Here is a 14,095-nt window from a genome sequence, read left to right on the forward strand (position 1 = left end):
GGAGGTCCTGAACAGCCCAGAAGACAAGGCCGTCCCCCTCAGCCTTGCTGATGTGCTCCAAAGGAAAGCAGAACAATACGTCTGGCACTGGCTTGGCAGCAGGAGTTGCTGGAAGGAGGCATACAAGGCGCCATCCTACTGTCTTAGGGGCTCCACTCTGGATTTGTATAGGGTTTACTCCTTTGCCTTTTCTTCTCCCGCAAGGCAGAGGAGGTTTAGGAGCAGAGTTTTCCTTCTCCTAGATGGGCTACCTTCCCAGGTTGATGAGCCCCATCCGCCCCTCACTTCCCTCTACAGCACGTACAGAAACAGCCTTCTTGACCGTTGGACCCACTATAGTTCTCGTCCCCTCAATCTGCCAGAGCCTGTCTTTGCATGCAGGGAAAAGTCCCTAACTCAAAAAGGGTTTGAGACTCATTGGCTACTGATGGGGAGAATGATGTACATGAGTTAAAACCCAACCAAGTTAAGACAGCCAGCACACCAGTCCAAGCCCTTGTACACCAGTCCCTCCTCTCAGCCATGTCACTTTCACTGGACCCTTCCCAATTGTGCCTGTATGGACCTCTCCCTTCCACCCACCGAAGATGCAGCCACTGGGATCCTCACCAGCTGCCAATGGGAAAGCCCTGAAACAGGGCATTCTGAGGACCGGGAGGGTCCAAGCCAGCCTTGCTACCATCACATGACAACACTAGACTCCATCTGGGCCCAACAGCGGCACCAGCTCCAGGCTGGCACAGCCATCTGCCTGCCCCACTTTCCACCCCAGCTGCTGTGTGCAGCAAGGCTCAATTCAGCCCAGCAGTCAATTTTAGTATTACCCCCTAAGTATCTGCAGAGAGAACAATGAAGATCATAGTTGGAAACTTTTGTGTGTGTGTCTGAACATATGACATTTGAAATTAAAGATCATTTTTAAAAGAAAGCTTGTTTATTGACTATGCATCTTAAACTGCTACAAGGCTTAGGCTGCATCCCTATACCCATGTGCCTGGGAGTAAGGTAAAAAAGGTAAAGGATCCCTAGACGGTTAAGTCCAGTCAAAGGTGACTATGGGGTTGCAGTTCTCATCTTGCTTTCAGGCCAAGGGAGCTGGTGTTCGTCCACAGACAGCTTTCTGGGTCATGTGGCCAGCATGACTAAACCGCTTCTGGCATAACGGAACACATGACGGAAAACAGAGTGCATGGAAATGCCATTTACCTTCCTGCCGCAGGGGTTCCTATTTATCTACTTGCACTGGCGTGCTATCGAACTGCTAGGTTGGCAGGAGCTGGGACCGAGCAACGGGAGCTCACCCCATTGTGGGGATTCGAACCACCGACCTTCTGATTGGCAAGCCCAAGAGACTCAGTTGTTTAGACCACAGCGCCACCAAACCCAATGGGACATACAGTACTTCACAGGAGGCATGCATAGGATTGTGCTCTTATTTTAATCTTGCTCCTACTTACGGGATTGACTATTGAAATATTTTTTATAAGAGATCAGAAATATGTTTCTTTTTTAATATTGAACCACATACTGTGATTTTATAGAGGGTGAAAATGGAAGGGTGTCGAGGCAATGCGATGTAATGAGAAATAAAGGAGGATTAATTAATGCTCACGTTTGTGCCAAATATTAATTAGCACATAGCACTGACTTCGGAGAATGACTATCTGCTCACCGATCCAAGAAATAGCAAATGATGTACCTTAATGATAGAAAATCTTTAGACAGACACATTGGCACAAGCTGTATTCAGTCTAGTGCATATATTCTTGATGTAATTTTCAGTGGGAAAATAATATCTCTTTAGAATGCACAAACACTAGAGCTTCTGATTAAATTTAGCATTTCAAACACTCAGTTAAATGTTGGCAAGGTTATGCATTGACATTTTTATTTTAATTCTAAAATGGTAGGCTTTACATGTGAGTGATTTTTATTCCCCCCCCCCAAGCTACAGATAACAGGGGAAATGTATTACTAAATAATTACTCCATTCAAGGTGAGGTGAATGACTTGTATATGCTTACCTTTAGCTGAAAGTATTTTATTGTAATGGACAGCCATGTGATCCCTGATCAGGTACTGGTTGCTTAGTCTGCGGGAGGAGTCGTCAATGCAGAAGGCTATCAAAGTAAAGCACATTTGATCGTTATTGTGGAAAGTGCCAGTAGTCTTCACCTGCAATTGGAGAAATATAAGTTCAAAGCAGGAACACATAGATGGAAACAGAGCATTGAAAAAAACTCTTGAAGAGCAGGGTGAATTAGAATCTGCAACAAAATGCTGTAGGATGGAGTGCTCCTGTTCCATTTCCCTTCCCTCCCAGTTTTCCCTTCCCTCATCCTTTAACAGGCAAACAGTATTCTGTGGCCACTGGTGGTTGTTTACCCCTTAAGTCCCCTCTAAAGACTCCCCTGTACTCCTGCGCACCTTCGGGTTCCCCCCCAAACCTGCCTATACCCTCTGTCTTGGTGCAGTTTCAGTTACACAGAATGGCAGGGTGGTGATTTAGTTTCATATTAGTACATATCAGGCATCCCCAACCTGCGGCCCTCCAGATGTTTTGGGACTACAACTCCCATGATCCCTAGCTAACAGGACCAGTGGTAAGGGATGATGGGAATTGTAGTCCAAAACATCTGGAGGGCCGAAGGTTGGGGATGCCTGGTATATATGATAACAGGGCTTGTACGGGAGAGCTTTCTAGATGGATATACCTAAGGAACCAGACTGCTGGTCTAGCTCTCACCTCATAGTTTCAATTCTGGTTTCCCATAGAAATGCAGGGTGAACATCTGCACAATCTGGTTATTTGATTAATTGTTTATTACTTAAATTTCTCATATCCCCAGTCTTTTGCCTCAGTTATGGGGCATCCAAGGCAACCTACATGAAAAGATGGATCTCCTGGAACAGAGAGCCTAGGCATGACAATGGAAAAAGAACATGCCAAAGGAAAGCAATGGGATATGCATGAGGGCCTCCCCAGATGTTCTAATGAGGGCCTCCCCAGATGTTCTAAGTCAGGGATATGGAACCTGTGGCCCTCCAGATGTTATTAGACTTCACCAGCCCTAACTAGTGTGGCCATCAGCCAGGGATGATGGCAGCTGCAGTTCAACAGCACATGGGACTCACTGATTGGGACTCACCTCAGTGGTGCTTAAGAGAATGGGGAGACTCATGCAGCAGGAGGTGGCCCCTGTGGTATTCTGGTCCTAAGCAGGGAATTCTTCCCAAGATTAATGCAAGATTCCATCTAGCATGATCACATCACATGCTGTAGTATTAGAGGCGGCTGTGAGAGAGATTGGATATCTGGTAGGGACAAGAAGCCCCATGCTAAAGCAATATTTTAAGTATCTCATTCAGCTAATATTCCTGCTTTAATTAACAGAGTATTTAAATAAATCAAAGCTGTTTTTAGGGCTCTGAACATAACGAGCCTTAATTAGCCAAACTCTTCAACACATGTATGCCTTTGTTGTTGTTCAGTCGTTCAGTCGTGTCCGACTCTTCGTGACCCCATGGACCAGAGCACGCCAGGCACGCCTATCCTTCACTGCCTCTCGCGGTTTGGCCAAACTCATGTTAGTAGCTTCGAGAACACTGGTCCACACCATCTCATCCTCTGTCGTCCCCTTCTCCTGGTGCCCTCCATCTTTCCCAACATCAGGGTCTTTTCTAGGGAGTCTTCTCTTCTCATGAGGTGGCCAAAGTACTGGAGCCTCAACTTCAGGATCTGTCCTTCTAGTGAGCACTCAGGGCTGATTTCTTTGATGTATGCCTTACCATGTGCTTAAACAGAGTGACATTCCTCTCAGCGATCTTAATATTTTTAGCACATGGCAGCCGGAGCTGCACTTATTTGGACCTCAGATTCTAAGTGGTAAGTAAGTGCACATCTACTGACTGTTCTTCCTCACTGTTTGTGGAACTAGCAACAGACACACTCAAATGCCACCAAACCTGGTGGCTTCCATCTCTGCAGTTTCCACCTGTTTTCAGAGCCCTTACAATATTTGTTTTCTTTTTATTTGCTGACTAGTGAGGTCCCATGTCTTGCCGACGTGGCAAATTGCAGGAGGACGCTTTGTACTCAAATGGCTTACACATGGACATACTGAAAAGCTAAGGGTAAAAGCAGCACTTACATCAGAATGCCTGTCTTCAGTCATGAAGCCATGAACAAGCAAATCACTCACCACAGAGCCATTTCAGTGATGCTTCTGAGATGTAAGGTTTACCCTTTAACAGCCAAGGCAGCAAAACATATCCCTGCATATGAAACTAGGAGGAGATACTCAAAAACAGCTACTCCAGAATAGCCCCATTATGAAGTCAACATGACTACTTTGGAGCAAGTAGTTTAAGGACTGCAGCCTGAAGGCCCTGACAGCAGACTTCATGCCTATCAGGACTGAAAGCACTGATCAACTATCTGGTGAGGCAAATAACAAATTATACACAAAACAAGTACAGTATGTAGATTCTAACTGGGTTTTAAACAGCACAAGCTCTTCAGAACAATGGCTCCATATTTGAGGTAGTGTTGTACCTAAATTGTATCAATCACTTGAAATAAATAAGGGGTTGCTAACCCACAGCCTGTGGAATAAATACATCCTCTAAGAGGATTTTTTGTCCCCCAAGATACCCTTAAAAGGCTTTCCAAAGTTTGTTTTTACTGCTCCGATGAGTTATCCCACTCTACTGCCATGGTGCCGAAAGATTTTTGTGGCCTCCCAAGCCCTCCCCAGCATTATTTAAATTTAAAATTCTTTTTATTTTCATCCCCCGATTGTTTCCATAGGTACCCCACTGTGATGTCAAAAGTTTTTGGTGATGCCCAAGAATCCTAAAATGTTTCCTTATTTTGGCCATGCCAATTCTGACAAGGACTGACCAAGGATCAGTGTGGCCCTTGCCCTAAACCTGCCCCCCCCTAAAAATTAACCACCTCTGAAATAAATCTATTTGTGTTTTTCCCAAGATATGTAAGCCAAGCTTCAGCAACTGTCTTCTACACTGAGATGTATTATTTATTGAATTGGTTAAAACCAAGACAATGCAAAGACTAAAAAATTTGGATCAGCTGATATTCTTGCATCGAGTATCAGTATTCAGTTTCTGTTTAACAGTTCAGATCAACCTAAAAATACTTCCCCTTTCTCTTCTCCCCCCACTCCAAAGCCTCCCCCACTCCAAATATGTGCACTGTGCAATGACAGATTTTACTCATTAGTATAGTCTCAGCCAAACTAAGTTCTCACCACAATGCTTTAATGTTTAATGGAAAATATTTTAAGAGTCCACACAACAAGAAGAATTCTATGCAAAGCTGCACTTAAAAAATGTTGCTGTTTACCCCATTATGCAAATTACTTACCATTACTTTTAGTACTTAAATGTCCTCTGAATGGGCTTGCTGGTCCATACCGAGGAATAGCTTGGTATTCAATCACTGATATAAAAAAGAAACGAAGAAATTAGGGTGGAAGTATAGCTTTCAGCATAGAGAATAATAATAAAAAAACTCATAAAAAGTCAGTATGTTCAGTATGATGACCTATTGTGAAAAACATGAGTTTGTAAGAAAGTCATCAAAATACATGAGGTGAATTTACTTTAATATTACATCAACTGAAGAGAACAAAATCTCATTAATAGTAGTAAATCACTGATTAAATCAACTGTGAAACCTTACATTAAAGTAATGCATAAGCCTATATATCAATGTACTTAGGCGGATTTAACTCTGCCTATCATTGGACTGAAAATGAAGTCACATATTTTTCCCTTTCATCTTGAAATGAATATACAGTGCCTATTCATTTTACCATCATAATAGTAACTAGACTTTTGAGTTTCAAGCTATCTAAGATTATAGTTTTGGAGCTGAAACATCATGGTGGCAACAGAAAATTCACTGGAAGATGTTCATTTTCTGAGCAACAAAACTTTGCACCCTGAGTTCTGGTAAAATACAAAAACCCAGTAACAGTAGTTCTGTCTTAAAGGAAAGCACATGGATCTTCCATGGCAATTTTATATTTTGGGGAGGCGGGAGGGGACATCAAAAACATGAAAAAGTCTGGAAAGGTCTGATGACATCTGAATCCCGAACAGACTATTGCTTGGTTTAATATGAACAATCGTAGGGCTCATTTGCTTCCTCCTATCATCGCAAATTCAGATTCTCTCCCAGATTTGATTTCGCATGACATACAAACTGGGTAAACCTTGGTTCGTAGCAGTTATAGAGGTAATACCAAACTATGGTTTGCAGAAAAATCGAAAGTGATAAGAGAGGACACAAGGGAAGGAAAGGTGAGTACATCATTCCAAACTATATTTGGAATTAGCAGCCAGAAGAAGATAGGTGTGCAGGTGCCAGAGAAAGAACTATGAGTGGGCAAGTGTCCTATTTGCTATCCTTTGGACCATATGGGAAACTCATCCAATAAATCTGCTATAGCCTGGAATTGGGTGTGTGCAAATGCAGCTGGTCGAGTGCTAAACAGGAGCCAGCTGTGGGCAGGTGGCCTCACGAAGCTCTATCAACCTTTTTAAAAGGTAAAAAGGACCCCTGACCATTAGGTCCAGTCGTGGCCGACTCTGGGGTTGTGGCACTCATATCGCGTTACTGACCGAGCGAGCCGGCGTACAGCTTCTGGGTCATGTGGCCAGCATGACTAAGCCGCTTCTGGCGAACCAGAGCAGCGCATGGAAACACCATTTACCTTCGCGCTGGAGCAGTACCTATTTATCTACTTGCACTTTGACGTGCTTTCAAACTGCTAGTTGGGCAGGAGCTGGGACCGAGCAACGGGAGCGCACCCCATCACGGGGATTCGAACCGCCGACCTTCTGATCAGCAAGCCCTAGGCTCTGTGGTTTAACCCACAGCGCCAACCTTTTTGGGGGGAGTTAAATTGCCAAATATTAGAAGTCTGCATTGGGTCCCTCTAGCGATAGATGGTTTGAGAAGGTAGGAGCGCTGCCTTGTCTGATCATTGAACTCATCACACGAGGGTTCTTAGAGAGATGTTGTATGGTCTCCATTGACATCCTTTACAAATATAAATAGTGTGCTGCATAGGCCCCCAACATATGCCTCTGTGTGGCAAGTTCTATGTTATCCAAAATGTCCCTATTTTATTATCTTGTCTGCAAAAGTGTACGGAACCTTGTTTGTTTTATTTTAACTGCAATAATGTCTATACCCAGCCCTTGTTCTTTGTTTGTTTTTGTCTTGTTTGCATGTGGTTCTTGTTGTTGTTGTTTTTTTTAAAAAACTTAACACATCTAAAAAAATATAGCTCTGCCAAACTTGGTGCCTACCCGTAACAGAAAGCCTATAGAGTAACAAGGCATCAGCAGGTTACTGGAACCCCCATTGTTGTGAGTTTTTGAGAGTGTGTTGAGTTTCTTTGGCTCAGAGTTGGCATGAAAGAATATTATTATTTGTTATTTATTGGATTTATATACCGCCCTATACCCGGAGGTTTGGGGTGGAGTCCTGGGTGAGATTCCATTCTAGAATCCATTCTAGAATCATATCTGTGTAGTTTATTTCTGTACCAAAGACATATTTTTCGCTTTTTGAGAAATATTTCCCGCTCCAGATCATTAACATAATTAGTAGAACCACACGTATCCCATCAAAATGGATTATGGATTCTAAGGCAAAAAGAGAAAGGGTTGCCTTGTACTATATTTCTAGTACTCAGCTGCAGTAAACAAGTACAAAATGTGTGCATGTCATGTCAGATATGAAGTATGAAATTACCTCTCTCTTCCCTTTTACACCCTGCTTTTCCACATTAAAAATTAAACATATAATTATCTTTGCAACCTGGGCACTTAGTGTGCTTGTGGTTGCTGTTCTGGATTTCTTCAATCCCACTCCTCTTAAAGCTACAGAAACTGAAATACGTATCTGATCATAAAAAAAAAATGGGGTCAAATTCTGGGGTCAGTAAAGCAAATGTCTTTGATGAAATGTCTAATATGAAAGTGTTTCCATATTATTTGGCATTCCTAAAACCTGCAAGTAGGGGCTCTGCTGATCTCCACAAGTACAAATGGAAAAGAAAGGAGAGGGAATAAGTAGAATTACAAGTTTCAATTGGTAGTACGAATCACAAGTTTCAAGTTTGCTGTGCTAAAAGGATGCAGCATTTACCAGTAACTTGTGGAGTGCTGCTTTCTCCACATATGATTTGATGGTAAACTACTGTATGTATATTTTGGTGCACCCTAAGATTTAACTCACCAAACATTTAAAAAATAAAAAAATCATGTGCAATGGCTAGCTTCCACGTATTTCTTGCATACCATGAAACCCCTTTTGCTGATTGTACTACATTCAAAACAATTATATTACTGTATTCAAAATGAACCCTTGCATATGTATAATTTACAAGCTAGAATAGTGTACTGTGAAAAAGAGTCTGCTTAATTGCGGTAGGTATCAGTTTCTGCCACATGTGCTGAGGATTTTTTTTTTATCGTAATCCATTAAATAGATAAAGACTACTAATACATTTTATCATGGAGGATTACATGTTCTCTCGTTCCTCTGAAGCAGCAAACTGACATAAAATATGAAGCGAGCCATTTGCAGTACAGTTCTAAAAACTATTTCAGCTATCACTGCCATTTTCTTATTATTGAATTCTAACGGATTGCTGAAATATGTGAGCTTTCAAAAAATATTCACAAACGTTATTTTTTGCTTCAGTAAGAAGAGTGGTTTAAAAACAAAAAACAAAACACAAAACCCAGAGTGTGAGCTCCTTTTCTCTCTCTCTCTGCCACAAACTGGTTCCGGACCGACGGTGCCAATAACAAGAGAGCTCATTACTGACCTTGGGGAGGGGTTGCAAATAGGGATTGGAAGTGGCAGGTGGCCATGCTGCTTTTGTACAGGAGCCAAGCTCAGCTCCCATCTATTGGTTATATATAATGAATGTTCTACTGTGGCTACCACAAACAGCACTGGGCCCTACTCTAGTTGGGTGGGAGGCCCACTGCTGGGAATGTGCTAAGGGCTCCTGGAGTCTGGAACTGGCACTGCCTACCTGCTTCCCCACCCCAGGCTTTGGGGAGTTCCAGAGTCCCTAGAATTCTGCATTGGTTAATCATGTTTGGAGAAGAGCGACCGCCATCATTTCATTATTTTGTCTTAGTTGGACTTGCTGAAGTTCAAACATTTTAATCTATATAGATTATATGGAGTCATACAGAGCCCCCCCCCCCAAGTTAGCTAAGAAAAAACTCCACTGATTAATCTCTATGCTAAGCTGGTGGGGTGGGGTACATCCATTTAGCACCTAGAAAAGTCCAGTAGCCAGCAATACAGTCTCTGTTAGAATTAAGTGTCTTAACTTTTAAGTACTTGGGAAGTTAGAATCGTAGAGCAGGCAGATACAGCAAAGTTCATCTAGTAGTCTACTGCTCTGGAGACGGTTTTATTAGCTTCAATTAAATGAATTTGCTAAAGGTCACGGAGTGCATGCTCGTTCTTCAGCGCAGAGCAGTCTCCACTGAACGCGAGGTGGAATTAACGATGCAACTGGGCAGTCGGAGACTCAGAGGGCTAAACTGTTGCAGGCTTTGGTAGCACATAGTCTACGAGGATCTGGATGAAAGTCAACACAGAGGTTACTTCTCAACAGAGGCTACTTCTCTATTCTGCCACGCTTGGGTACCTTGCAAGACAATTTTGGCAACATTTTCTAAAATGGAAATATATGATCCCGAGTCCTTGCGGCACTAGATTATGGTAGTTCAGAAGGCTTTAGGTGGTCTGAGCAGAGGTGGCAGGAATTGAGTTGACAGTACAGGCAAGGAGCCAAAGCCATTCATGCAGTCCATAAGATGGAAGAAGACTGCTGGACTGAACAAGCTGTAGAATAGAGTAGGAAGCAAACCAGGGAGGTAGATGAGAAAAGGAAGTGGTTAAAGGAACAGCCAAAAAAGTTCTTTTGGACCAGCCTAGTGCCCTCTCCAGACTATATCAGATTCCTCACACTGATAACGGCTCCTGTGTACATGAATGGAGAACAGAGAGGTGTGTGCAAATCTATGCAGAAACTAGTCTGTTATGTAAAAATAAAAATTACATTGCTCCATCCACTTTTGCCTGTGGCCCTGATCAGTATTAGCACATGGCCCCCGCTGGTTGCCCATAAGGGAATGCAGCAGTTGGATGAAAAAGGATACTGAGCTAGATGAACCAATGGTCTGACTCAGTATAATGCAACTTCCAGTGTTCTTTAGATGCCTCATAAATACATCTTTATTTATGTTGGCAACAGGATTTAATTTTATTGGTTTGGTTTACTCCGCTCTGCATGGCTGTGACCTGGTAATGTATGTTTGTTTTTAACAACAGTTTTATTGTTGTTTTATTATTGCAAGTCTTTTTTTTTAGCAATATGTTATTGAAAAATGGCCAATACATTTAAAAACTAATCTAAATATTTCAGTTTTTTTATTTTACAATTGAACAACACACATAGCTCCTATTCAAACAACATAAATATCTCAGTAATCAGCCTGTAAGTAAATTACGTCTTATTTGCCACAAGTAAAATCACGTTTCTGTGTTACAGATGTTATTTTATTACCGCTTCAACCTTTGGCAAGCAAAGGCATTGGGAGATAAACAGCTTAGTGCAAACCACCAGCTTTGAATAATAAAGCTGTTTTAGAGCAGTTGCATTAATGTCTAGTTATAAATAACACTGGCCTGTCAATAATGCTAAAAATGTTAGTGCTTCTTTCAGTGGTGAACTGTTTTGATTGCTGCATATGTTAAACTGATCCCAGGGAAGAATTAACTTAACTACACTTCAGCAACTTTGTTCCTAAGATTGGAATCCTTAGATATATTCCAACTGAGTAGACATCATGCACTGTCGGTCTTAACCCAATGGATTTTAAGCTTTGTACCAGTAAGCCTTGAAAGCTTAAAAAGGGATTCCTCAATGAGAAGATGGAAGAAGATGGAGAACATTCGTGGAGAAAAACATCCCAGTTGAAACAACAAAGTAAGGGTTTATGAGTGTCAGTCTTCAAACTAAAATCAATTATGACTGCATATATACTTCGGTTGAATTTATACCCTACAGCGTGGGGATATTTATCTAAATCATTTCAAAACCATCTTTCAATATAAATACCCCCAGTCACGTAACAACAGAACCCCATGTAAAACATTAAAAAGCCATGCTGTGGATCAGACCACAGGCCTTTCTAGTCCAGCATCCTTCCTGGTTGACATGATTCCTATGGGAAGCCAGCAAGCAGGACCAGAGAGCAACAGTGCAATATAAAAAGGACAAAATGTTGGAAATAATATAACCAACAGGCAGGGCCGGATTTAGGTTTGATGAGGCCCTAAGCTACTGAAGGTAATGGGGCCCTTTATATGTCCAGCTGTCCTTTGTCAACAACAAATTGTTGCTGTTTTTGTGTTGAATATATGCTATATGGTAATCTATGGACCGGTCCATGCAGAATGTAGGCACCTTATATATAGAAATGAGCAAACCAGTGATATTTTAGGGAGCAGGCTAGCAGGCGAGGCCCGTTACTTACATCATAGGAGCCTACACAACACAAAACACTGTTGCTGTAAGTAGGTTTTATTTGTTTTTTTTATCTTATACCTGTATTTTGCAAATGTACATCCAGTTTTTTTTCCTTTAATTTTTTGGGGGCCCCCAAGAGAGTGGGGCCCTAAGATATAGCTTGTTTAATTTATATGTAAATCCGGCAGGCCCCCCTCAAAAAAACAAACAAACCCCAAACCCCACCAACAAAACCATGAGCTATTGCTTCTTTAAAAATAACGAGGGTCCATCATTTCTCTCAAAGTCTAGGTGACACTTGGGAAAACCTTGGCTCCTCCTTTCAAACTCTCACAATCATTTACTGCACATGCTGAGAAACTGCACAAGAAAACAAAAGGGCATAAGGCCAGGCTTGTTGGCTGGACACAAGCTTAAAGGTAAAGGTAAAGGGACCCCTGACCATTAGGTCCAGTCGTGTCCGACTCTGGGGTTGCGGCACTCATCTTGAGTTACTGGCAGTACAGCTTCCGGGTCATGTGGCCAGCATGACTAAGCCACTTCTGGTGAACCAGAGCAGTGCACAGAAACGCCGTTTACCTTCCCGCTGGAGCGGTCCCTATTTATCTACTTGCACTTTGACATGCTTTCGAACTGCTAGGTTGGCAGGAGGAGGGACTGAGCAACTGGAGCTCAGCCCGTCGCGGGGATTTGAACTGCTGACCTTCTGATCAGCAAGCCCTAGGCTCTGTGGTTTAACCCACAGCGCCACCCGCGTCCCATGGACGGAAGCTTAGGCATGCATAAAGGAACCAGCATACCACAAATCCTGCACATGTCTACTAAGAAGCAAACCCTATCCAGCTCAGTAGGCCTTTCTCCCAGGTTAATATATTATGTGGGGCTGCCGTCTAAAAAAAGCACTTTGTACTGGAGGGGACGGCGATTTCCGTTTCATCCAGCTTGCCCAGAATGACAGGTCTCCACAGAACCACCTGTGTGCAAGGGAGGCTGGGAACCAGGACAACACAGCGGAGGTGGAGGAGTGCATGCTGGGAAACTCCCACGCTCCTCATCCTCTCCCCCAGCGTGTTCCGGAGCCCTTTCTCAGCCGCGGGATCGGAGCGGGGCGTTCTGGAACCCTCGCGGAACGCCAAAAGAGAAGCCTCGCGACTGGGGCGGCGCGCGCTGCGGAGGCCCCCCTGCGCGCATTTGGCGATGTCGTCATAGTCAAGACTGGAGAGGAGAGAGGAGAGGAGAGGGGGCGCGCGGGGGAGGGGAAGGGCTTGTTTATCGCGGGACGCGCGTCTGTCTGCTCTTGCGCACGGAACTGCCTGCAGTCTGGCGAGAGGGATTTATTTGGCAATACAGTACAATACGGCGGCGAAGGGAGGGGGAGGCAGGTGAAGGGCGGGCGGTGCAGGATTAGCGATCGCTTCTGCCGGCTGCGGAGGGTGCGAATCTGGCCTTTCAGGCGCCAGAAGAAAGGGGCACGGAAAGGGAAGCGCAGATCGCCCCCAGCCTCTTCCTCCAGCCCGTGCAGCTCTCGCCGCCCTCCCATTCGCAGGACATGCCGGCGGACCTCCTCCTCCCCGCTCTCCGGCTCGTCCCCTCCAGCCCGTCGTCTCTACCTGGGCTCCTCCTCCTGCCGCCGCCGCCGCCGCCGCCCTCCAATCTCACTCCCATCCTCTTGGCCCGACCCGCCAGGCTCCTCCTTGTCCAGCGGGCCACCGGCGGCCCGAGCCCGGCGGCTTCCGTCCGCCCGTCCGCCCCTCCCTCTGCCCTTCCTTCCTCGCCTCTCCCGGCCGGCAAGGGGCGGGCCTGGCAGCCCGACGGGTTGCTATGGACACCGCCGCTCGCTTGGCGGCCGCCGGGCGCGTTACGTCCTGGGACCGGGGGAAGGGCAAGGTGGCGGGGGAGGAGGAGGCCCAGAGAGCCGCGGTTCTCTGCGCCGCCGAGTAGGGCTTGCTCCCGTGTAAAAAAAAAAGGAGCGCAGCGCTTCAGAGATAGAGGCTGAACAGCAGGTCTATTCAGAAGCAAGTCCCGCCGTGCCCAAAGGTGTTGCTTAACCCGGAGGGGGCCCCTTGCCAAGTACAGGAGCACGAGTGTGTTGCGCCGCGCAGGATGGACTGTAGGATGGGCGGCTGTTTTCCCCGGGGAAGGTCCGCTCCCTGGTTCATTCCACCACCTATTTACGTGCAGTTGGCAGCAGGGTCCCCTCCGGAATCCCGGAGAGCCACTGCCAGTCATTGCAAACAGCACTGAGCTACGTGGAGCATGGGTCTGGCTTAAACTTTTCTATGTTAGCTAGCCTATGCACATTTACCAGGGAGTAAGCCCCCTTGCCTCGGAGTAAACGGGATAACGCGGAGGGGAGAGCAGTGTTGCTTTAGACAGGTTGCCTGACGCCCCTCTTCTGTGATAAACACATTTAATTTTTGCTTGCCTTTCTGGAACTCAAAGTGATCCTTTGGGGAACTCGAAGACCCCTTTGCACGTTATCCAAAAGCATGTGC

The 14,095-nt window shown here is 44.8% G+C and overlaps 1 protein-coding gene across 4 annotated transcripts in view; it reads right to left on the minus strand.

Annotated features, from left to right (window-relative positions):
- SPATA7 (spermatogenesis associated 7) overlaps positions 1 to 13,265 on the minus strand; it is a 59,371-nt gene extending 46,106 nt beyond the window's left edge. The window contains exons 1-3 of one of the 4 annotated variants that reach the window (XM_033141591.1): positions 13,211 to 13,265; positions 5,387 to 5,461; positions 2,025 to 2,120 (exon numbers count right to left, since the gene is read on the minus strand). In XM_033141591.1, coding sequence (XP_032997482.1) covers positions 2,025 to 2,120; positions 5,387 to 5,461; positions 13,211 to 13,265 — 226 coding nt within the window. Of the gene's footprint in view, positions 1 to 2,024; positions 2,121 to 4,151; positions 4,393 to 5,386; positions 5,462 to 13,210 lie in introns of those variants that run through there. The other 3 variants (XM_033141606.1, XM_033141598.1, XM_033141615.1) reach the window with 3 other exon arrangements.
- Between the last annotated feature and the right edge of the window lie 830 nt (positions 13,266 to 14,095).

This window comes from Lacerta agilis, chromosome 1 (genome assembly GCF_009819535.1).
Source record: "Lacerta agilis isolate rLacAgi1 chromosome 1, rLacAgi1.pri, whole genome shotgun sequence".
Taxonomy (NCBI): domain Eukaryota; kingdom Metazoa; phylum Chordata; class Lepidosauria; order Squamata; family Lacertidae; genus Lacerta; species Lacerta agilis.